General features: G+C 38.2%; 1 protein-coding gene across 1 annotated transcript in view; it reads left to right on the forward strand.

Annotated features, from left to right (window-relative positions):
• Positions 1 to 25,298, forward strand: part of KCNN2 (potassium calcium-activated channel subfamily N member 2) — a 175,198-nt gene that overhangs the window by 142,229 nt on the left and 7,671 nt on the right. Inside the window, exons 6-7 of the mRNA XM_068534129.1 lie at positions 7,341 to 7,451; positions 23,524 to 23,651. Of these exons, the coding sequence (XP_068390230.1) occupies positions 7,341 to 7,451; positions 23,524 to 23,651 (239 nt within the window). The remainder of the gene's footprint in view (positions 1 to 7,340; positions 7,452 to 23,523; positions 23,652 to 25,298) is intronic.

Raw genomic sequence — 25,298 nt, forward strand, 5'->3', positions numbered from 1 at the left:
ATAATAACTTTGAAGAGGTTTTTACCTTACTTTTTGTTTTTTGGTACTCTCTGGCGTGTTTGTTGAATCTCATCAAATAAAGGCTCATTGAAGAGAGCATATCTTTAAATTCTTACCATAGTTTCTGTTTTGTGCAGAGCAGCTGGAGGGGATGATGGGCCTTTTCAGTCCTAAAGCTAAATTCCCCACCATTGCCCTAAGCAGACCTTCACTTCTCCCCAAGAAAATTTCTTAAGAAATAAGACAGCTGCTTCTTCCCAGGTACAGGCAAGTATAGCTGAAAGTTGTTGTGACCTTCTAGTATTCGACTCATTGTCTCTACAATTCCGTCTACATTTTCTAAACTATCAGCACTTTGAATTGGCAGAGCTGCCCTTCCTGTCTCTGAAATACGTGCGCTCACATTGACATCATTGCTAATAAGGAGATTTAAACCTGAGGATGACTCATTGTTGATGACCCGTTTTATGTACCACTTCCTTCTTTCCAGCCACCAAAGCACACAAGAAGGAGCTGAACAAGCAAATGACTCTAAAGGAGAGTTGGGGTTCCTAAGCCCAGGTTTTATCACTGAACTCAAAAACCCACACGCACCTTCTCCCCTCTTCCTTAGGATGAGAACATGTTAACTGACCTCTGCCCTCCTATCCACAGTACAGCTGACCCTTGAACAACACCGGTTTGAACTGCCTGGATCCACTTATTGCAGATATTTTTCAGTAGTAAATACTGTAGTACTACAATCCATGGTGGGTTGAATTCACAGCTATGGAGGGCCCACTATAAGTTATACTCGGATTTTCAACAACAAGGTGGGTGGGCATCCCTAATCCCCTCCTTGTTCAAGGGCCAACTGTATTTGAAGACACTCAGAGGGAATTTATCTTCAAAGTTATCTTGAATGTTGTTCATTTTCATAACCTAAAGAGATCTTGTAAAACTCCAATGGGATATTATACTGAAGCTGAAATGTTTTATAGAATCTTTCTTACTTGCCAGAAATGCTTGTTTTATGTATCTTTATGAAAGAATAATTGTCAGGCAAGTGCACTAAAAAATGTATTCATTGTTCTAGGATATTGAATCAGTCAACCCCAGGGACAAAAACACGGGTAATGTTTTCAAGTACTCATTTTACCTTCCCTTCGAAGAAGAAGTTAATATTTTAAAATGCAAGTTGATCTTTCAGCTATTTTATTAACTTAGGTGCATTTTCAGTAGAAAGCATGGTTTTTTTCAAAATATGTTAAGAAATTTTCATTAGTGATTGATAGGCAATCAATCAGCTATCAAACTAAAGTTTGACCTTTTAGGAGCTATTGTAAGACCCAGGAGGATAATTAATTAACACTGGAATAATTTGAACTTTAGCAATTTTTGGCAGAGTCCTTCTCTGTGATGGTGAGTATTCTGGAATTTCCCCCAAAATTATAAATTTTATTACTATTATGTCGAATCTTTGGCAGATGCCTTTTTAAACAAGGAAAGGATCAAAACCTTAACCTGGTGTGCTATTAAAGGAATTTCCGTCTCCATAGGCTTGTGTATTAAGTTTTTAAAGCTTGATCCCAAAGTGGTGTTTCAAAATCATTCTTAGAAGTGTTTTTTAGTAGGATCAGCATCACCAGTGATCTAAAGTAAAAATATGTCACTTCTCTGAATTTTTCAAACACTGTGTGATAAATGATCTTGGGGAAAATGAGCTGCTGAACTTCTTTTACAGTCTAGGGACCGACGTGGCTTTCAATGTATGTGCTATGTTAGAGAAGAATACAACAGAGAAAGGCACTACATCTTATTTTTTTTTATTGAAGTAGAGTTGATTTACAACGTTGTGCTAATTTCTGTTTACAACAAAGTCACTCAGTTATACACATATATACACTCTTTTTCATATTCTTTCTCTTTATGGTTTATCACAGGTTATCGACTATAGTTCCCTGTACTATACAGTAGGGACCTGGTTGTTTATCCATTCTAAATGTAATAGTTTATATCTACTAAACTCAAACTCCCAGTCTATCCCTCTCCCTTCCCACCTCCCCCTTGGCAACCCCAAGTCTTATGTCTATGTCTGTGAGTCTGTTTCTGTTTCGTAGATAGGTTTCGTTTGTGCCATGTTTTAGATTCCACATATAAGTGATATCATATGGTATTTCTCTTTCTCTGTCAGACTTCAATTAGTATGATAATCTCTAGTTGCATCCGTGTTGCTGCAAATGGCATTATTTCATTCTTTTTTATGGCTGAGTGAGTAACATTCCATTGTATATATGTACCACATCTTCTTTATCCATTCCTCTGTCGATGAACATTTAGGTTGTTTCCATGTCTTGGCTATTGCGAATAGTGCTGCTGTGAATATGTGGGTGCAGGTATCTTTTTGAATGTAGTTCTGTCTGGATATATGCCCAGGAATGGGATTGCTGGATCATATGGCAACTCTAGTTTTTTGCAGAACCTCCATACTCTTCTCTGTAGTGGTTGTACCAATTTACATTACCACCAACAGTGTAGGAGGGTTCCTTTTTCTTCACACCCTCTCCAGCATTTGTCATTTGTAGACTTTTTGGCCATTCTGACTGGTGTGAGGTGATATCTCATTGTGGTTTTAATTTGCATTGCTCTAATAATTAGTGATGTTGACCATCTTTTCATGTGACTCTCGGTCATCTGTATGCTTTCTTTGGAGAAATGTCTATTTAGGTGTTCTGCCCATTTTTCAATTGAGTTGTTTGGTTGTTTTTTTTTTTTTTGGCTGCGTTGGGTCTTTGTTGCTGTGTGTGGGCTTTCTCTAGTTGCAGCGAGTAGGGGCTACTCTTCATTGCGGTGTGTGGGCTTCTCATTGTGGTGGCTTCTCTTGCTGTGGAGCATGGGGTCTAGGCACGTGGGCTCAGTAGTTGTGGCTTGTAGGCTCTAGAGCACAGGCTCAGTAGCTGTGGCGCACGGGCTTAGTTGCTCGCGGCAAGTGGGATCTTCCCGGACCAGGGCTTGAGCCTGTGTCCCCTGCATTGACAGGTGGATTCTTAACCACTGCGCCACCGGGGAAGTCCCTGGTTTTTTGATATTGAGTTGTATGAGCTATTCGTATATTTTGGAGATTAAGCCCTTGTCGGTCACATTGTTTACAAATATTTTTTCCCATTCTGTAGGTTGTCTTTTTTTTTTTTTTTTTTTACTGTTTCATTTGCTATGCAGGCACTGCATTTTAATTTGGCAGCATCTAAGACTCTCCAGGTGTCGGGATTCAACTATAGCTTACGAGTTCTGATTGTCATTTGTCTGTTCACTTTGATCTGGCACAATGAGCATTAATACTTACTTATCTTCTCTAAGGACAAGGCCTCTCTCCCCCACTCCTCCTCTCTCTCTTGCAACATCTAATTTGTTAGAAGGAAAGATGATAAACTAGCCAAGGAAAACCTAAACCTTTGACTTTAATGTATTGGCGTCATAAACACCATGTTTTGTTTTGTTTTTTAATTAGTTTTTAGTTGTCTGAGCATCTTGAAGTGGCAAGTTAGTTATTTGCTTAGCTTTTTCTTAATAACATAAATGAAATGAGAGAAAAGTAACCAGGATACATTTTCTGACTTTGGTGAAAGGACTATGACTCATCTTGTTAAAGGCGTGCAGGGATCTTAATTTCAGAGAATAACATATGTTAGTCCCAACTGTTTCTATATCCATTGTGATCATGACAAGATTTGGAGAAAATGTTGTAAAAGCATATTTACTTTCATTCTATTCACTTTATGAAACAGAATGGTCCAGGAAATAGACACTGAGTGGAAAATAACATCATGCCATTACTTAAATTACTATAACCATTAATGTGTTGGCAGGAACTTAACTTGCACCTTTCAGGGGTAAGCCAGCTTCATTTTGCATAACTCTAAAAGTTTTTTAAAGTTACTTGTTTGAAACCCGATTCTATACATATCAAAACCTCTTATGATTTATTAAGAACCTGGGGAGGTATAAGACTTACGTATAAGGAGTAATGGACTTTGAAGAAAAAGAGGTTTCTAAGTGGCTCTTGGGGTACGATTTAAAGGGTACAGTTAGGATAACGGAGTGAGGGATATAGGCAATGGTTTCACTAACTACTTAATTGTCAGATTCACTTGCTTCTCTAGTTTACAACAGAGGTAATCATTTAATAAACAAGACTTTGGTGAGCTAGAGAAATGGAAAAAAATATCACTCAAGAATAAGCACAGATGAAAATCAACTTCCAAAGGCTCTTGATACCAGTGATTTTCCACTCCTGTTGGGATTTTGATTTCTTTCCAGAAGAATTGCAGCAGTGGCCTCCTGCCAGAGGAGAACAATATTCAGCTTATAGTGCCAACTGCCACTTATAGCTATCTCTCCAGTTGTAGAAGCCCCTCAGATTTTTATATTTGCCGCTTATTAAAAAGCTCTTGACTTTCCCTTGGCTCACTGATTGAGGAATGCCTGGGAGCCTACATGCAACAGGTGATCCCATTCCCGTCAAACAAATGCCATCACACTGTGGGTAGGTACAGAAGGCTAGCCTGAGTGGCCACTGATTCCTTCCACCAATTCAGGCTAGCCTCTCATCAGTATACTGTAACTTATTTAGATTTTGTGGCAGGCGTCTGAAAGTCAACATAATCGGTGTAGATGCTTCCAAAGGCCATTCTTTTCCTTCATTGGTTTCCAGCCATAAAATCACTTGCTTTCATTGTCTATACACAGCCCAAAATATCAAGATAGCTCTCACACAGCCCATACATTTCTGACCTTGTCCTCTCTGTCCTCTTCCTTTATGCTCCTTGTTTATCATTTCCTGAATGTCTTCATAAGTGAAATGACTCTGGTAAGAACCTTTACCTAGTGTTTAAAATAGAAAGTAAGTAATGGAGTCTGCCATTTTCTTTCCATATCGTCCTTCACTTAAAACAGTGACTTTATGTTGGAGTCACATGGAGAGCTTTAAAAGATTCTAGTCACATTTAAGTTTAAAAAACACTGATTTAAAAGTTGCAGTGGTTATAAAATAAGAATAATGTTTTGCCTTATTTTGGTAACTAACCATATTCCTCAATTTTTAAACGTTCATACTCTAAGAGTATTTGTTTTGCTTTGAAATACAGTGCTTCATATTGTGTCATGAATATGGCAGTGACCACAAATAAGAATATATGTGATCTTACATATACAGAAAAGTATTATGAGATGAGGTAAAGGGTGGGAAATATACCAATGCTACTCTGAGTTAATAATTGAATAATCACTTACTCTGCCTTAATTGCCTCATCTCCAAAATCTGAAGGTTAAACCAGGTAGGTCTAATACCTTCTGGCTTCTTTCTCCGATCCTATCATCAGTACCACTTCCTTTCTGAGGATACTGATTTCTCCATAGAGCTGGGTGGAAGGGGATATTTAAACCCTCTGGAAATACTATATTTAAACAGTATCAACTTACTAATAAGGCCATGTTTCTATGATTGTAATTATCCGGTTGTAGCAAGACCGGGCAAGTGTATTTATTTTCTCCTTTTCTCATCAGTCTTGTCCCTCCCGCCAGATTTGTTGCAACAACTCATTCAGTGAGACCAAGAATTCCTTCTTCGGTTAGTAACTTAATGGCTAAATTACATTTATCAATTCAAATGGAGATGGTTATAATTAATTATTTAATAAAACATAAGTAAGTATGAATCATGAAGAAAGATCATTTTCCTAGGTTGAATTTTTTTAAGGTTAATAAAGATATGTAAAGGTTAGGTTAGATGTTTTCTTAAACTACAAACTGTTTTCATTTTTGAAATGAGTAAGCATTTGTTTGTATAAGTAATATGTATTCATTGTAGAAAATGTGGACTCTTCAGGAAAGCACAAAGAACTAAATAACTTACTGGTGTTCCAACCACTGAGAGAGATGCTCTTTTCACAGCTGGGCTTATTTCTTTGTTTCACAAATATGAATTCCTTTTAAAAAATAAAATTAGGAACAAATTATGTATATAAGTTTCTCACTTGCTTGTTTAAATATACTGTCTTTAAATATTATAGATATAAAAATTTAATATATTCATAATATATTAGGGAAATGCTATAAGTAATAACCATTCCCTCAAACTTAGATGTTTAAGATGTAGACCACGTTTTTAAGGGGCAGAGTTGCTATTATAACTCATGATTTTTAGACCTATTGGGAATGAGAAAAACCAGGTTACCTTGTGAGAATTTGAGACTCTCTTGGATGGCTATACAGTGAGCATCCTAACCATCTTAGCTAACATAAAAGGGACGCTATTTAAAACTAGTTTAAAAGGCTTCCAGTCTGTTGAAAGAGCCCCACATATTGTAAAGTCTCATTGTTTGCAGCCCTCTTCTGTGGGTCCTGCCTGTGCCCTGTGGCTCATTGTTGTCTGCCTACTGAGACGGCCAGGCAATCTTGATTCTCTGTGGTCCTCCCAAGGTTGAGATTCTGTCTGGAGATCTGCACTTCCTGGCCTGGGCCCTCCTGGAGGTGCCCCAGCCTTGTCTCCTGACCTTGCATGTAGTCACTGGTCTTTCAACCAAGAAGACCCCATGCCTCACAACTTGGAATGCATGCACCTTGATCATGGAGCAGGAGGGCTTTAATCTCTGGGGCACCATACAGTGTCACACGACTCTGCCTAAGAGATCAGCACAATAGCCTATAATTCAAAAAAGGACCACTGTTGAGTTTTTCAAAATAAAGGTAGCCCATTCCTTTCTTCATGCTGGTAAACCTCTGGAATAGTAAGGCTGTTATCCCTGACCTTCAGCACTTCACGTATGTCTGTTGTCCAGGTTCAGATCACTGTGATCCTTTCTGTTCTGCTTGTGGACACGTTTGAAGTTGTGCATATAATGCATCAGTTTCCATTCCTGGCTTTTCACAGTTGATTGTCCTGAAGACCTGCTGGTCTTATCTTCGCCGAAGATTATAGAATATTATTTTTAGAGAATAATTATTTCCTCTCTGTGCATTTATGCTAATTCACTAATTTGTATATCCATGTATTTGATTTGCTCTATTTTTAAGTCCCTGAAAATTCAGCAAGTTGCTCTTCTGCCATTTATTTCTTATGATTAAAATGTGTTTGATACAAACACATTTGTTCTTAGTTCACCTATTTTAAGTTTTTTACCATCAATCTAAAGGCTTGTTACTTGTTCTTATTGGCCACGCGGTTTCTGTCATATTGATGGAAGACACTGATAACTATCTGAAGATTAAAAACTGTAGTAATGTACTTAGTACAAAACATTGTTTAATGTGCTTGAGACCAAAAATAATAACTCTTCGGGGTTCTTTTCTCTCCTGGTTTTCAGGGTGCTGGTTGCACAGCCCTGGTGGTAGCTGTGGTCGCAAGGAAGCTGGAACTTACCAAAGCAGAAAAGCACGTGCACAACTTCATGATGGACACTCAACTGACAAAAAGAGTAAGTTACCACCCTTGTATCTCCAAAGGGAATATTAGTGCTTTTTCTTTCTTTGGCTTACATTTTTATTTTATTTTATGTTGGAGTATATAGTTGATTTACAATGCTGTGTTAGTTTCAGGTGTTCACCAAAGTGATTTAGTTATACATACACATATATCTGTTCTTTCTCAGATTCTTTTCCCACATAGGTTATTACAGAATAATGAATAGAGTTCCCTGTGCTATACAGTAGGTCCTTGTTGTTTATCTGTTTTATACATAGTAGTGTGTATATGTTCATCCCAAACCCTTAATTTGTCCCCTCCCACACCTTTCCCCTTTGGTAACCATAAGTTTGTTTTCAAAGTCTGTGAGTCTGTTTCTGTTTTGTACATAAATTCATTTGTATCATTTTTTTAGATTCCACGTATGTGATATCATATGATATTTGTCTTTGACTTACTTCACTTAGTATGAGAATCTCTAGGTCCATCCATGTTGCTGCAAATGGCACTATTTCATTCTTTCTTATGGCTGAATAATATTTCATTGTACGTATGTACCACATCTTCTTTATCCATTCATCTGTAGGTGGACATTTAGGTTGCTTCCACGTCTTGGCTATTGTAAACAGCGCTGAAATGAACATTGGTGTGCATGTATCCTTTCGAACCATGGTTTTCTCCAGATATATGCCTAGGAGTGGGATTGCTGGATCTTATGATAGCTCTATTTTTAGCTTTTTAAGGAACCTCCATACTGTTCTCCACAGGGCTGCACATTCTCACCAACAGTGTAGGAGGGTTCCCTTTCCTCCACACTGCCTCCAGCATTTGTTGTTTGTAGATTTTCTGATGATGCCCATTCTGACTGGTGTGATACCTCATTGTAGTTTTGATTTGCATTTTTCTGATACTTAGTGATGTTGAGCATCTTTTCACGTGCCTCCTGGCCATCTGTATGTCTTCTTTGGAGAAATGTCTATGTAGGTCTTCTGCCCATTTTTTGATTGGGTTGTTTGGTTTTTTTTTGTTGTTGAGTTGTATGAGCTTTTTGTGTATTTTGGAGATTAAGACCTTGTCAGTCGCATCATTTGCAAATATTTTCTCCCATTCTGTGTGTTGTCTTTTCGTTTTGTTTATGGTTTCCTTTGCTGTGAAAAAGCTTTTAAGTGTAATTAGGTCCCATTTGTTTATTTTGTTTTGTTTTCATGTTCAGTACTCGAGGCAGTGGATCCTAAAAGATATTGCCGCAATTTATGTCAAGGAGTGTTCTACGTTTTCCTGTAAGAGTTTTACGGTATTTGGTCTTACATTTAGGTCTTTAACCCATTTTGAGTTTATTTTTGTGTACAGTGTTACAGAATGTTCTAATTTCAGTCTTTTACATGTAGCTGTCCAGTTTTCCCAGCACCACTTATTGAAGAGACCATCTTTTCTCTATTGTATATTCTTGCCTCCTTTATCAAAGATAAGGTGACCATATGTGCATGGGTATATTTCTGGGCTTTCTAGCCTGTTCTGTTGATCTATTATTTCTGTCTTTGTGCCAGTACCATACTGTCTTGATTACTGTAGTTTTGTAGTATAGTTTGACGTCAGGGAGCCTGATTCCACTAGCTCCATTTTTCTTTCTCAAGATTGCTGTGGCTATTCAGGTTCTTCTGTGTTTCCAAACAAATTTTAAGACTTTTTGTTCTAGAACTGCAGAAAATTGGGACTTTAAAAGGGATTGCATTGAGTCTGTAGATTACCTTGGGTAGTATAGTCATTTTGACAGTAATTGATTCTTCCAATCCAGGTACATGGTATATCTTTGCATCTGTTTGTGTCCTCTTCAATTTATTTCATCAGTGTCTTATAGTTTTCTGAGTACAGGTTTTTTACCTCCTTAGGTAGGTTTATCCTAGGTATTTTATTCTTTTTGATGCAATGATTAATGGGATAGTTTCCTTAATTTCTCTTTCTGACCTTCAGTTGTTTGTTAGTGTATAGGAATGCAAGAGGTTTCTGTGTATTAATTTTGTATCCTGAAACTTTACCAAATTCATTGATGAACTCTAGTAGTTTTCTGGTATCATCCTTAGGATTTTCTGTGTTTAGTGTCATGTCATATCATGTCTACTTCTTTTCCAGTTTGGATTCCTTTTCTTTCTTTTTCTTCTCTAATTGCTATGGCTAGGACTTGCAAAACTATGTTGAATAAAAGTGGTGCGAGTGGACACGCTTGTCTTGTTCCTGATCTTAGAGGAAATGCTTTCAGCTTTTCACCATTGGGTATGATATTAACTGTAGGTTTGTCGTATGTGGCCCTTATGTTGAGGTATATTCCCTCTGTACACACTTTCTGGTGAGTTTTTATCATAAATGTGTGTTGAATTTTGTCAAAAACTTTTTCTGCATTTATTGAGATGATCATTTGGGTTTTATTCTTCAGTTTGTTAATGTGGTGTATCACACTGATTGGTTTGCAAATACTGAAAAATCCTTGCATCCCTGGGATAAATCCCTCTTGATCATGGTGTGTGATCCTTTTCATGTACTGTTGGATTCAGCTTGCTAGTAATTTTGTTGAGGATTTTTGCAGGTATGTTCATCAGTGATACTGGCCTGTAAGTTTCTTATTTTGTGGCATCTTTGTCTGGTATCAGGGTGATGGTGGCCTCATAGAATGAGTTTGGAAGTGTTCCTTCCTCTGCAATTTTTCAAAATAGTTTCAAAAGGATAGGTGTTAACTCTTCTGTAGATGTTTGATAGAGTTCGCCTGTGAATCCATCTGGCCCTGGACTTTCATTTGTTGGGCGTTTTTTAATCACAGTTTCAATTTCAGTGCTTGTGACTGGTCTGTTCATATTTTCTATTGCTTCCTGGTTCGGTCTTGGGAGATTGTACCTTTCCAAGAATTTTTCCATTTCTCTGAGGTTGTCCACTTTATTGGCATATAGTTGCTTGTAGTAGTCTTATGATCCTTTGTATTTCTTTGGTGTCGGTTGTAACTTCTCCTTTTTCATTTCAATCGTTTCATTTATTGATTTGAGCCCTCTCTCTTTCTTGATGAGTCTGAATAAAGGTTTATCGACTTTATCTTTTCCAAGAACCAGCTTTGAGTTTTATTAATCTTTGCTATTGTTTTCTTTGTTTCTATTTCATTTATTTCTGCTCTGATCTTTATGATTTCTTTCCTTCTACTAACTTTGAGTTTTGTTTGTTCTTTCTCTAGTTGCTTTAGGTGTAAGGTTAGGTTGTTTGTTTGGGATTTTTCTCGCTTCCTGAGGTAAGATTGTATTGCTATAAACTTCCCTGTTAAAGGTGCTTCTGCTGTGTCCCATAGCTTTTGGATCATCGTGTTTTGTCTCTAGGTATTTTTTTATTTCCTCTTTGATTTCTTCAGTGAGCCATTGGTTGTTTAGTTAACACATTGTTTAGCTTCCACGTGTTTGTGTTTTTTATAGTTTTTTTTTTTTTTTAACCCCCTTGTAGTTGATTTCTAATCTCATAGCATTGTGCTCGGAGAAGATGCTTGGTATGATTTCAGTTTTCTTGCTCGGAAAAGATGCTTGGTATGATTTCAGTTTTCTTGAATTTATCATCAGTGCTGGGTTTATGGCCCAGTATGTGATCTATCCTGGAGAGTGTTCCATGAGCACTTGAGAAGAAAGCGTATTCTGCTCTTTTTGGATGGAATGCTCTATAAATATCAATTAAGTCCATCTGATATATTGTGTCATTTAAGACCTGTGCTTCCTTAATGATTTTCTGTCTGGATGATCTGTCCATTGCTGAAAGTGGGGTGCTAAAGTCCCCCACTATTATTGTGTTACTGGCGATTTCTCCTTTTATGGCTGTTGGCATTTGCCTTGTGTATTGAGATGCTCCTATGTTGGGTGCATAAATATTTACAATTGTCATATCTTCTTCTTGGATTGACCCCTTGATCATTATGTAGTGTCCTTCCTTGTCTGTCGTGACAGTCTTTTATTTTAAAGTCTATTTTGTCTGATACGAGAATTGCTACTCCAGCTTTCTTTTGATTTCCATTTGCATGGACTATCTTTTTCCATCCCCTCACTTTCAGTCTGTATGTATGTGTCCCTAGGTCTGAAGTGGGTCTCTTGTAGACAGCATATATACGGGTCTTGTTTTTATATCCATTCTGTGTCGTTTGGTTAGAGCATCTAATCCATTTACATTTAAGGTAATTACCAATATGTATGTTTCTGTTGCCATTTTCTTAACTGTTTTGGGATTATTTTCATGGGTCTTTCTTTTTTCTTCCTTTCCCCTTTTGTTCTCTTCTCTTCTGATTTGATGACTATCTTTAGTGTTGTGTTTGGATTCCTTTTTCCTTTTTGTGTGTATATCTGTTGTAGATTTTTGGTTTGTGGGTACCATGAAGTCTTGATATAGCAGTCTATAAGATTGTTTTAAGTTGCTGGTCTCTTAGTTTCAAATGCATTTCCAGTATCCTGCATTTGAACTCTCCTCTTCTCACAGTTGCTGGTTTTGATATCATATTTGTGTGTGGAGTATTTCCTACCTTTACTGTACGCTTGCCTTTACTGATGAGCTTTCCCAGTTGTAATTTTCTTGTTTCTAGTTGTGTCCTTTTCTTTCCCACCTAGAGAAGTTCTTTTAGCATTTGTTGTAAAGCTGGTCTGCTGGTGCTGAATTCTCTGAGCTTTTGCTTGTTTGCAAAGCTTTTCATTTCTCCATTGAATCTGAACGAGAGCCTTGCTGGGTAGAATATTCTTGATTGTAGCTTTTTCCCTTTCATCACTTTGAATATATCATGACACTCCCTGCAGAGTTTCTGTGGAGAAATCAGCTGATAACCTTATGGGGATTCCCTTCTTGCTTTTAATATTTTCTCTTTGTCTTTCTTTAATTTTTGTCCATTCGATTACTATGTGTCTTGGCATGTTCCTCCTTGGGTTTATCCTGTATGGCACTCTCTGCACTTCCTGGACTTCAGTGAGTGTTTCCTTTCCTACGTTAAGGAGGTTTTCAGCTATTATCTCTTCAAATGTTTTCTCAGGGTCTTTCTTTCTCTCTCTCTCCTCCTCCTGGGACCCCTGTAAGGTGAATGTTGGTGCATTTACTGTTGTCCTGAGGTCTCTGAGACTGTCTTCATTTCTTTTCTTTTCATTACTTTTTCTTTATTCTGCTTTGAGGCAGTGATCTCCACCCATCTGTCTTCCAGCTCACTTATCTGTTCTTCTGCCTGATTTATTCAGCTATTGATTCCTTCTAATGTATTTTTTCATGTTAGTAATTGTATTATTCATCTCTGGTTATTTGTTCTTTGTTTATCTAGATCTTTGTTAAACAAACAACATTTCCTGTATGTATCTTTTAGGTTCGTGCCGCCATTCTTTTTCCATGATCTTGGATCATCTTTACTATCATTATTCTGAATTCTTTCTTTTTCAAGTAGCTTGCCTATCTCTCTCCACTTAACCTAGTTGTTCTTTTGGGGTTTTATCTTGTTCCTTTGTCTGGAACATATTCCTCTGCCATCTCATTTTGTCTAACTTTCTGTGTTTGCAGTCCCACAGGCTGCAGGATTATGGTTCCTCTTGCTTCCGGTGTCTGCCCACTGGTGGGTGGTGCTGGGTCTTGTCCCTCTGGTGGGCAGGGCCATATCAAGGGGTGTGGTTTTAGGCAGCTGTGCACTCAGGAAGCTTTTAAGCAGCCTGTCTGCTCTTGGGTGTTGCTGTGTTCCTGCCCTGTTTGTTGTTTGCCCTAAGGTGTCCCAACACTGGAGCCTTCAGGCTGTTGGGTGGGGCAAGGTCTTGGCATCAAAATGGCAGCCTCCAAGACAGCTCACACCTATGAGTGCTCCCCAGTACCTCTGCCACCAGTGTCCTTTTCCCTGCAGTGAGCCACAGCTGCCCTTCCACCTCCCCAGGAGACCCCCCAAGAGCAGCAGGTAGGTGGGTCTGCTCTAGGCTCTAATGAAGTCACTGCTTTTTCCCCTGGGTTTCGGTGTGCACGAGACCTTGTGTGCATCCTCCAAGAGTGTCAGTTCTGCTTCCCCCAGTCCTGTGGAGTTCCTGCGATCAAGTCCCACTGACCTTCAAAGCCAAACGCTCTGGGGGCTCCTCCTCCTGATGCCAGTCCTGCAGACTGGGGAGCCTGATGTGGGGCTCAGAACTCTCTCTGTGATATAATTATGTGGGAGAACCTCTGCAATATAATTATTTTCCACTTTGTGGGTCATCCACCCAGTGGCTATGGGATCTGATTGTATGGCGAATGCACCCCTCTTACCATCTTGTTGTTGTGGCTTCTTCTTTGTCTTTGGAAGTAGAATATCTTTTTTGGTAGGTTCCAGTCCTTTTTTGTTGATGGTTGTTCAGCAGTTAGTTGTGGTTTTGGTGTTTTCATGAGAGGAGGTGAGCTCAGGTCCTTCTACTCTGCCATCTTGTCTGGGGCTCCTGTTTTCTTTCAATTTGGGGCAATAATAGTTTTTACTTTGACCTCTGAAGCTGAAATGATACGGTTTAAAGTTAAGGCATTCTTGGAGTCAGTCAGTTCCATTTTTTTCACATGGAGAATAAACTCTTCCTAACTTTAGGTCAGTCAGGAAATAATTGGAAAACCTTGGTATTTACTCAAGTATAAAAATAAACCAGATAAATCTAAAATAGGCATACTTAACATTTAAGTTTGCAGCATGCAAGAGGAGACCAATATTGGCTTGAGTAGGAAAGAATATACCATCAGTGTGTTATAAAAACTTTCATGGGAAGGTGGTTCAACTGATATTTTATTGCGCTTCTGTGAGATAGTCACTGTTCTAAAGACTGGGGTTGCAAAGACAAAGAAAAAAAACCCACTACCTTTAGGACCCCCAAGGTAGGGGTAGAGAGCTGTTGAAAATGGTATGGCATCCAGACAGGAGAAAACAGTCATCACAGTTTTTACAGAGCCCTTGCTCTGTGCCAGCCACTGCTCTAAGCTTGTCACATTAGAGCAGTGGCTGGCACACTTGTGTCATCCTTACAACTTTCTGAGTGAAGTGCTAGGATCATAGCCATTATACAAATGTGGAAGCCAAGACCAAAGAGGCTAGGTATCGCATGTAAAAAGAAAAAGATTTGTATCATGCTAGATTTTTAGCCTCTCTTCATAGTCACGTGGGACACCAAAATAACAAGGTCAAAAATAACAAAATTATTTTACACCAGTCATCTTGCTATATAACCACTCCTCAACATGGAATCTAACTGGTCTGTCATTGAAATAACAAAATACGTTGTCATACTTTACCCATAAAAGAATCAAGAGAGGTCTCAAGCAGCATTCTAATTGTAGTGTTTTTACTCACTCTACATCTTTTCTATCAGACACTATTTTGAGACTTCATTGCAGTTAGTAGGTCCACACAATTCTAGATGATCACAGACACTCACTTGCCACCACGCTTTCAACCTGGATTTACCACTTTGGAATGTCTTCTACTTTACACAGTTTTCTCTCATTTTCTTCAGTTCCTGAATTCATTCTCTAAATTCGTGAACGTTTCTAAATGTTACAGGGAAGCACACAGAGGGGGGGGAAGGAGAGAGGTAAAAGAGCTGAGTGGAAGGTTGGGGTTCTTGTAACCTTCAAGGATAGCCTAGGAAATGAAAATACATGCACATTACATTATTAGTCCACATCTAATCCAAAAATTGTAGCACATGTTTCATGTATCTCATTGTGTGTTTAAGGATCAGAAGTTGTACAATACCAAAAAAATATTTCTTCCATAAAGTCCCTTGTATAACCCAAGTAATTTTATCATGAAGATTATGTTTTCACGGGAATTAAGTTAATGCCACACTTAAGACACTATGTAGAAAAATACCTTAAAACACTGTATAATCCATATATATATCCATGTACTGATAAATCTTTTCAATAGAAAAAAAAAAAACTTGTGACAGAATCCAAATAATGAAAAGTTTTTAAAAAACAAATTAATTAGCACGTTTAGACAGATTTCCCCTTGTTTTATTTTGAGAAGGAAAGAAAGTAATTTCTTTACATTTACCTTGGGATATTGATATTCCATATCTTTCTTTATTATTATTGAAACATTTTTGGAAAACACAAGGGCTTTGCTTTAAAAGTCTACCGTTTAACACGGTTGTATACTGCTTTTGATGAGGATGTATGTGAGAATCACAGAAGTCTCCCAGTTTCTTTCAGGAGACACTCCAGGTTGATTTTACACTTCAGCTGAGGGTCCCTCAACCTCAGCACTATTGGCCTTTGGGGCTGGATGTTTGTTTGTTGTGTGGGACTTTCTTGTATGTTGCAGCATGTATAGCAGCATCCTTGGCCTCCACTCACTAGAAGCTAGATGCCAGCAGCACTTCCCCTAACTTGTGACAGACAACAAAATTGCCTCTAGACTTTGCCACATGTCTCCTAAAGGGACAAAGCCTCCACAGTGAGAACCACTGCTTTTGCTTGTTATTCCCCAAAGATTTGGAGATGGGGACAAGTCCCCGAGTCCCCTTAACAGATACTCTTTGACCATGCTGAATTTATTGTCATCATTTTCCTGGGAATAATGTATTCATTTCACAAAAATATACTGTGGACCTAACGTAGTCAGGGTTCTGAGTTAACGGCTATAGTCCAGGGATCAGATAATTTTAAGCTTTTATAATGCCGTTCCTTCAGTAAATCAGATGAAAGTTCTGTTTCTTCCTGCTTGGCGGAAAAATGCGCTTGTGCTCTTGCTAATGTTGCTCTTGGGTCCCCCCTTATGGATTCAGGATGTAGATCATGCATCTAGATGACCTTCCTTTAGTTTTTATGGCTAGAACTCATTTCCCCAGTCAAGTTTTCTGATGTTACTGCTTTTCTGTCATAAGTCAGTTCTTGTGTACATTTGATAAACTCCCTGTAGGTAATGTTGAATTAGGAGTCATATTGTTGGTAGAAAGCTTTTTCAGTAAAAAGTACTGTTCTAGTGTCAAAATTCACATTCTCCATCATGCTTATGATGCTTTATTTATTAATTCTATTATCTCACTACTATTATTTTAATTCTATTATCTCACTACTATTGCTTAAAAGCGCAGCTACTATGAAGTATTTCTTGCGAACAGAGTCTCTAATAAATAGGTCTGAGAAAGACACTCGAGCAGGCTTGCTGACAGGTCTATTTTTATAGGCAAAATGTCACTAAAATCAAACGTAAATTTCTAGTTTATGATTCCCATTCCATTATTATATGCAATATAGCATATGAAAATAATAGCCCTTTTATGTTTCTATTATTTTATACAAAGTTATCAATTAATGAGTGCCATTGATTCCATTTGGTTATTTATGGAATTTTTAAGTGGACCCTTTTTTATAATTTTTCAATGAAAAAATCTAAAATACTGCATGATCAATTAAAAATTATTTCTGGATAATAACAACCAAGAATTAACGAGGACCTTAAAGCCATACATAGTTACTAAGATGAGAGATTAAAAATGAAAATATCCTCTGAAACACTACATCGAAGTTTTTTGATGGTCAACAGGGATAGTGGTCACAGACATTCTGAAATCTTAATAGGACTTTTTTAACATTCATATTGCTTTTCTTTAAATGATAGATTGATGATTATTCTTCCAGGAAGAAATGGAACCTTCCAAGCCTTCCAGGGTGTATTTTAACTAAACTGAACAATTTCCATGAAAAATTATTCACCATGTACAAAGTTTGAGGAACAATTTTATACAGAAATCATTTCTCTGTGGGACTACGTTAACCACATGAAATACTACGTTTGAAAGTAGAACACACAATTCACTGGGCACGAGCATTAATGGAGGATTGTCCTATATAATTCCAAAAGTTTACATAACACTCTGCAATTCAAAAATGGGCCAATAGGTCCATGTAACCTGACTAATCTAAGGATTTCAAAATCAAAGCATAATAGCGATAACTTATCAGTAGGCTTAGTAAGACAGAAACGGCCATTTAATAGATTCGTAGCATATGACCTTACAGACGCAACGTGTTTGTTTACCATGCTAAAGCTTGAGGAAATATATTATTATTACTATTCATTCAGGTTTGAACCAAAAAGAAATCTTGGAGTTTGGCCCTCTGGCTACTTTCATTTGGGAAAGAAACTTGAAAACAAGCAATTCTGAGAACCCAGGCATAATTTTTAAAGTCGCTAGATGTACCATGAAGGATAATTATACATATTAACGTCCACTGTGGGTGTTTCCAATCCTGTTAAGAATTCTCAATAAGATCCATAAAAAGAACACTATTATGTAATTATATGTAATTATGTAATTTTGTTTCTTGCATATCTCTTTTAACAAGTGAACAGAAATTCTAGAGGATTTACTGTGTGTAGCTTTTATATCATGCTTGGCTACATATCCCAGTGGGTTAAAATACCAATGCATGGATCCCTTGACCTTGCCTTGTTCCATTCACCCCACCGCAGGTACCTGGTCTCACGGAGAACTGGGCTGGCAAGAGAGGTTGGTGCCCTGAGCACATCCATCCCCGCTGCTGCAGGGGCAGTGAGAGCACATGATGTCCTACTAAGCTGCACAGGCTTAGTGGCCTTGACCTTGTCCCCCAGGCATCCTGGAGGCATCACCCACAGCATACAGAGCAACATTTTACTGTAATTATCAGAATGAGAGGCAAGAAACTCTCCTGCCTCAAAAAAGCCTCTGAAGGGAGAGGCAAGAGGAAGAAAAAGAAAGTAGTAAAAAGCAAAGGAAAGCTATAAACAAAGTAGCCTGTTAAATAACTCTCTAATTGTATGTATCATATAGGGTTGAACGAAGCAAACATTCAGTTAAAAGTCCATCAGCTTTAAGAGCTTTTGTGGTTTATAAAGTATTGTTTCACATAAAAAATATATTTTACCTTACTACCTATGGCTTTAATAATTTATAATTACCTAGGAGTCAGCAATATAACATGTCATGTCCTTTATACCTATGAAAGTGGATTGAAGGCATCTAGTGACTATTACTACTTTTCATAGTATAAATAGCTTATAGGGCCTTTGTTTTCTCAAATTATTACTAAACTATCTGATTATTTTATGCCTTTCAAAATTTTTCTGATAAAAGACTTGCATTTGAGTTGACCACTATTTTTTTTTTAATTTTTATTTTATATTGGAGTATAGTTGATTGCAATGTTGTGTTAGTTTCAGATGTACAGCAAAGTGATTCAGTTACACATGTATCTATTCTTTTTCAAATTCTTTTCCCATTTAGGTCATCACAGAATATTGAACAGAGTTCCCTGTGCTATATAGTAGGTCCTTGTTGGTTATCTATCAATCAATATTTTAAATATAGCAGTGTGTACATGTCAATTAGTGAGGTAGAACAAATGTTCTTATTTTCCCTGTGTGAGTTTGTCTTTGGGGGTACAGGAAATGGAGAGAGGAAGAGAAGGTTCCTGTTAAGAAAGGGCCCACCTTTTACTTTCCTTGTTCTGTGAAGCAGAGGAAATAAGTTATATTTCATAGTGGTGCCGGGCCATTAATTGGCAACATATGATACAGCTACTAATTACTGAGAGATATCTGTGAATCTCTGGTACCAGCTCTCATGGTATCTAGCAAGTGAGTGATAGAGACTCAATAAATTTGTTGAATTAATAAATGGAAATGCTCTGACCCCTTTAGATCCTAGGTCTCTTCTTTAAACCTGTACACCCTTCTTATCAGGAGGGTCCTTTGGTTGATAAATATGCATCTATGGTTATGATTAGAAGTTTTTTATGATACAAATTATGTATACTATGGTGCCAAATTTAGCACCATAGACATTTATTTAATACCAGCTATGCCAAAAGCACTGAGCTAGGGAGAAACAATGACATGACCTCTAAAACTTTGTAAATGCCCTGGAAAGTGGAGCAGGGGCTCCAGAGTTACATTGTTACATGACTATAGAGCAGGGTTCTTAACTGCAAATAATAAACGTTCATCTCAGTGATCACAAATGCACAGACCTACTTCTCCTCTCCCCCGTTTTTCCTGTAAGTAAGTTTAGATTAGCACTTTCACGTAACAATTCCCATCCTTCAAACCTGTAAAACACTGGGGTGTTTCCACCCTGTCGTCTTCTGTTCCCTTTCAACCCTATGAGGAACCGAGGAAAAAAATCTACTATTATCAGTAGAGGATAAGTAAGTTTTTCTATGTTTGTTTGGATATATTGTTTTGTTTCTGCTGTATTGAAAAGCAGCAGTTAAATAAGATGCTTTAAGAGATTTATTCCTGTATTTGAAAGGGAGTTAGTTAGAAAGGGGATGTTTCACCATAAATGGATATATTTCACAGTTCTTAAAAGCAGCTGTAGGGATTTCATTTTCAGATGAGGAGTCAATTATTTTTCAGCCTGTCATCTACATTGCATGTTTAGTGAATACAAATCCTACAATATAAGGTCCAAGGGTCATCGCCCACTGCAGTGCACTCTGAAATTGAGGTTCCCTACTCCCTTCCAGTCATTCCCCCACCATCCCAAAGAAAAGGAATCATTTAAAATACATTAAGGACAAGTATTGGATCACCTTTGAAAATTTTGTAGACTTTAACAATTTGGCATTTGCTCTTTGTAGATGAGACTCCAAACCAAAATTAATTGCTGTGTTCTATTCCAAACACTGCTATGTTCAACTGCTGTGTTCTTGTCTCACCACTTCTTACCCAGTTTTCTAGCTGCCTCACTGGTCTGTGTTCTAGGTTCTTACTCTGTGTCTTGAGCTGATAAAACCAGGGAGGGAGGATATACCAGGGCCCTTACCGGTCCTCCAGGCAGTACATCTGCTCAGAGAGCTGAGACCTCCAGTAGCCAGCCCTTCTCCTTGCTAGCAGGGAAGGGCCTGTCCCAACCCCAGGCAGTGCTGGCTAGTCACTTCCCACTCCTCTCTCTTTAAAAGCAAGGTCCTCCTACAAAGCTACAGTCATCAAAACAGTATGGTACTGGCCCCAAAACAGAAATATACATCAATGGAACAGGATAGAAAGCCCAGAAATAAACGCACACACCTATGGTCAATTAAGCTATGACAGAGGAGACAAGACTATACAATGGAGAAAAGACAGTCTCTTCAATAAATGGTGCTGGGGTAACTAGACAGCTACATGTAAAAGAATGAAATTAGAACACTCAACTAACACCAAAAATAAACTCAAAATGGACTAAAGACCTAAGTGTAAGCGCAGACACTGTAAAACTCTTAGAGGAAAACATAGGAAGAACATTCTTTGACATACATTGCAGCAAAATCTTTTTTGATCTGTCTCCTGGAGTTATGGAAATAAACAAACAAATGGGACCTAATCAAACTCAAAATCATTTTCACAGCAAAGGAAACCATAAACAAAACGAAAAGACAACCCATAAGAATAGGAGAAAATATTTGCAGACGATACAACTGACAAGGGATTAATCTCCAAAATTTACAAACAGCTCATGTGCCTCGATATCAAAAAAAAAAAAACAAACAGCCCAATCCAAAAATGGGCAGAAGACCTAGATAGACATTTCTCCAAAGAAGACATACAGATGGCCAGGAGGCACATGAAAAGATGCTCAACATCACTAATTATTTACAGAAATGCAAATCAAAACTACAATGAGGTATCACCTCACACAGGTCAGAATGGCCATCATCAAAAAGTCTACAAACACTAAATGCTGGAGAGGGTGTGGAGAAACGGGAGCCCTCCTACACTGTTGGTGGGAATATAAATTGGTAAAACAGTGGAGAGTAGTATGGAGTTTCCTTAAAAAAACTAAGAATAGAGCTACCATATGACCCAGCAATCCCACTACTGGGCATATACCCAGAGAAAACCATAATTCAAAAGGACACATGCACCCCAGTGTTCATTGCAGCACTGTTTACAATAGCCAAGACAAGGAAGCAACCTAAATGTCCATCAACAGAGGAATGGATAAAGAAGATGTGGTACAGATAAACAATGGACTATTACTCAGCCATAAATAAAAAACGAAATAATGCCATTTGCAGCAACATGGATGGACCTGGAGATTATCACACTAAGTGAAGTAGTCAGACAGAGAAAAACAAATATCATCATACGATGTCGCTTTAGATGCAGAATCTAAAAGAAAGATGATACAAATGAACTTATTTACAAAACAGGAACACTCACAAAACAGAAACAGCAACTTAGAGAACGAATTTATGGTTACCAGGGGGAAAGGGTGAGGGATAGATTGCGAGTTTGGGACTGACATATACGCACTAACTGTCTATAAAATAGATAACCGCCAAGCACCTACTGCATGGCACAGGGAAGTCGGCTCAATATTCTGTAATAACCTAAAAGGGGAAAAAAATTGAAAAAGAATGGATACTTGAATGGTTATAACTGAATCACTTTGCTGTACACCCGTAACTAACACATCATTGTTAATCAACTATACTCCGATATAAAATAAAAATTTTTTAATTAAAAATAAAAGCAAGGTCCTCCAACCTCAGCAAATTACGCTGCATCCACGTTCCTTACCTTTGCAAAGGAGACCAGTGTCAGATGGAAGAGCCTTCTGAACGGTGACTCTTACCTTGTGAGGAAGAGAAAGGATTCCATAAGAACGAAGAACAGGAGTTCACTGGAACACCTTTTAACGTCGCTGTGGACGTGTCACTTACATGCACTGCTGGTGCTCAACACCCCGCGTTTCATTTTTCTGTTGGCTGGGGCATGTTCTCCATGCGGAGTCTAATGAATATCCAGAGGAAGTCACAACTAAAAGCAGTCTTCAGAAACCAGCCATTTTCTTAAAGTGGGTTCTAGCCATACGATTTCACTCAAAAAGAAAACTCAGCGCCATGAAAAAGGGTTCACCATCAGCCACCCAACCTGATGTTTTCTCTGCTAAAGTGAAAAAGTACACATACTTACTTGGGCCATAGTTTTGGTAAATGATAATACTCTTCCTCATTGTAAATCTAAGTGCTGAAAAGGAGTTTAACAATAATTCTCTCTAACCTTCTCATGTTAGAGCAAACTAAAATCCTGCAAGGTTAGCTTGTCTCCTTGACCTGACTTGGTTGGTCCAAAGTCAAGAACTTAGAACCCATTTCTGAAGCCCAGTTCACTGTTCTGTCTTACCCCACCACACTGCCTGTCTTTAGAAAGTTGTCTTCCTCCACCCAGCCCCCCTCTAGCCTGCAGCTCTCCTTGTGAGACATCCTTTATCCATCACTCAAAAGAATTAAATGAGTCAACTTCCCAGAATAAGTAGCTAACAACAAGCGCAAGTGAAAGCTCTGGGTCATCAGTTCTTGTCTTGTGAGCAAGGACGAGGACTTACCAACTTGCAGGAATCTTTGAAGACTTGAAAGTATCAAGAAAGCAAGTGAATGAAGTCGCACTAGGAAGTATTCACACCTTCCGTCAGCTGCAGTAAGTCTTGGCAGTGTTACTATAATGCCTTTATCCTTTAGGTTTGTCCTGTCCGTGTGAAACGCAGCGTATTTGAATTACCAACAAAATCATGACAACACAGACTCTCCATCAGTCAGTTGATTAAAGTGTGCTAACAAGTATGCAATTTGCTAAGTCACAGAGCTGGGAGGCTGGATGACTGGGTCTTCTTGTACATTCAGCAGTGGAAACATGCCCTTCCTGTAGTGCACAGCCAGAAATGCCGAGCAAGCTTGCAAAGGACAGGGTTAACCTTGGTCTTCTGGCATTTTGCCTTTCTCCAGGGAAACGAAGAACATGGAGAGAGCAACTGCGATACAAGGTGAAGAAAGCAGCACCTCTTGATTTAAAAAAAAAAGAAAAGGTAGTTGAAAGGTTCCTCATGGGGTAGAGTAGAAGTTAGCCCCGAAAGAGATCATTAGCCCCTCATATTTCAAGGTAAGCATTCCCAGACAGATACAGGTACTTTTAAAAAGGCACAGAGTCAAGAAAAAAACTTATTGAGATACAGTTACTAAACAGAGCTAGAGCTTACCATGATCATTGGGATGAAGAGTATGATACCCAGCCAAGTTGCAAAGGATTCTGCTCTGGAATTTATCAACTGCTGTGTGTTTGTTTGTTTTCCTAACAGGTGAAAAACGCAGCTGCCAATGTACTCAGGGAAACATGGCTAATTTACAAAAATACAAAGCTAGTAAAAAAGATAGATCATGCAAAAGTCAGAAAACATCAACGGAAATTCTTGCAAGCTATTCATCAGTAAGTACCGTTCTCCACTTTCATTCTGCATTTGTATTAATTCTTGCACCTGCTTATTCTTCTTTCATGAGGGAGGGAAAGAGAGAACATTATCATGTTTGTTCCCAGGAGACGTTATTTGGCATTTTAATAATTCCATAATTTTTCTCAGGATTTCATTTGTCAGTTCATTTGATGATTAAAAATCATTTATTATTGGGAGAATAGCCACATAATATATTAATTAAAGTGTCTATTCAGTTTCCTTTTTTTAGATAGAAGCAATAATTTCAGTTAAAATTGTATTCCTTGATTTATTTATTCATATAGTTTGCTCTAAGATGTTTAGTTTGTATCTACTACAGAGTCTTTAAAGAAATTTAACATTTTATGATCCACCTGGACTTTTTAACATACTGTCAAGCATCTTTGTATGAAGGTAGTACATACAATTGACTTAATACTCGAATTTTTAAATTAGTTTTTAATCAGGACTTGGAGGATTTTCTATATGCTACGTGTTCATTATAGATTTTAGAGTTCCTATAGGCCTTGCAGTCATTATTCTGACTTTATCGAGGCCACGGTTATTCAATTTGTTTAAGTCCTTCGTGCCATTTTACTGTTATACCTACCATCATAGACTTGTAAAATACAAATCTCTATCTAGTAAGTTTCAATGATAATTTGAAAGCACCAGGTCTTTCTCCCCCAGGCTGGCAACATCCTTACCGTAAGTACATTATGCGGGTGTCAGTTATGATGCCATGCAGCCTTGCTCTTAATGCCATTTCTATATGGGGCAGGGCAGACGCATCACATTTTGTGGGTCAGAAAAGTGGCTTTTCTCATGCAACCTACCAGGGTAATAATCATGGAAAGGTAGCTAAATACTAGGTGTCCTGATTATAAAGGGAGATGTGTTTTCTTAGAGCTAAGTAGTACAGCAGACAGGAAGTTCTGAGGCTGAAGTGTTAATTTTACATATTTAGGGAATTCATATGTATATTACACTCACATTCCGTTGAAAACCATCAAGCATTCATCTTTTACCTTTTCACCTGCCATCCACTCTCCTTTTTAAATAGGTATCACTGAAAATGTGGAATATGTCTATAATTCTAGACATACATGTACTTGTATAGAAGTTGCTACCTTTCTTAATGAAAATAAAATCCAAGTACCCTGAGCTCTAAAATAGGAGACTCTGCACATATGGTGGAGTAGCTGGTCCTCATTGCTACTCTTAGCAATTCACACATGTTCTTTCCCTTGCTGCCACCAGCACCAAAGTGACATTATTTCTCCTTTAGCTCTGTGACTTGACTGGACACACAACTATGCATTTTCCCCATACAAGGAAAAGAATTTTAAGAGAGTACTCTTTCAAAGTCTGGGAGACAGTACAAGTGAAAAACACAGAGAGGAACATTGTACTCGATCTGGCTCACAAGCAGGAATTCTCTCCCTGGAGCTCACAGCTACCTTTAATAATCAGGTACCACCACCTAGGACCACTTGCCGCCACATCTTGACTCCTTGAAGCTTAGACCTAAGAGAGTGGGTCCCCTGAGAGTTGCTGAGCCTTTTACCTCTCCCTCAAGGGTCACCTGGTAAAATTTCCTGGTAGAGTGATCATTCCTACAGCCCCCAAACCGTACAACACGG

This window comes from Eschrichtius robustus, chromosome 2, assembly GCF_028021215.1.
Source record: "Eschrichtius robustus isolate mEscRob2 chromosome 2, mEscRob2.pri, whole genome shotgun sequence".
Classification (NCBI taxonomy): domain Eukaryota; kingdom Metazoa; phylum Chordata; class Mammalia; order Artiodactyla; family Eschrichtiidae; genus Eschrichtius; species Eschrichtius robustus.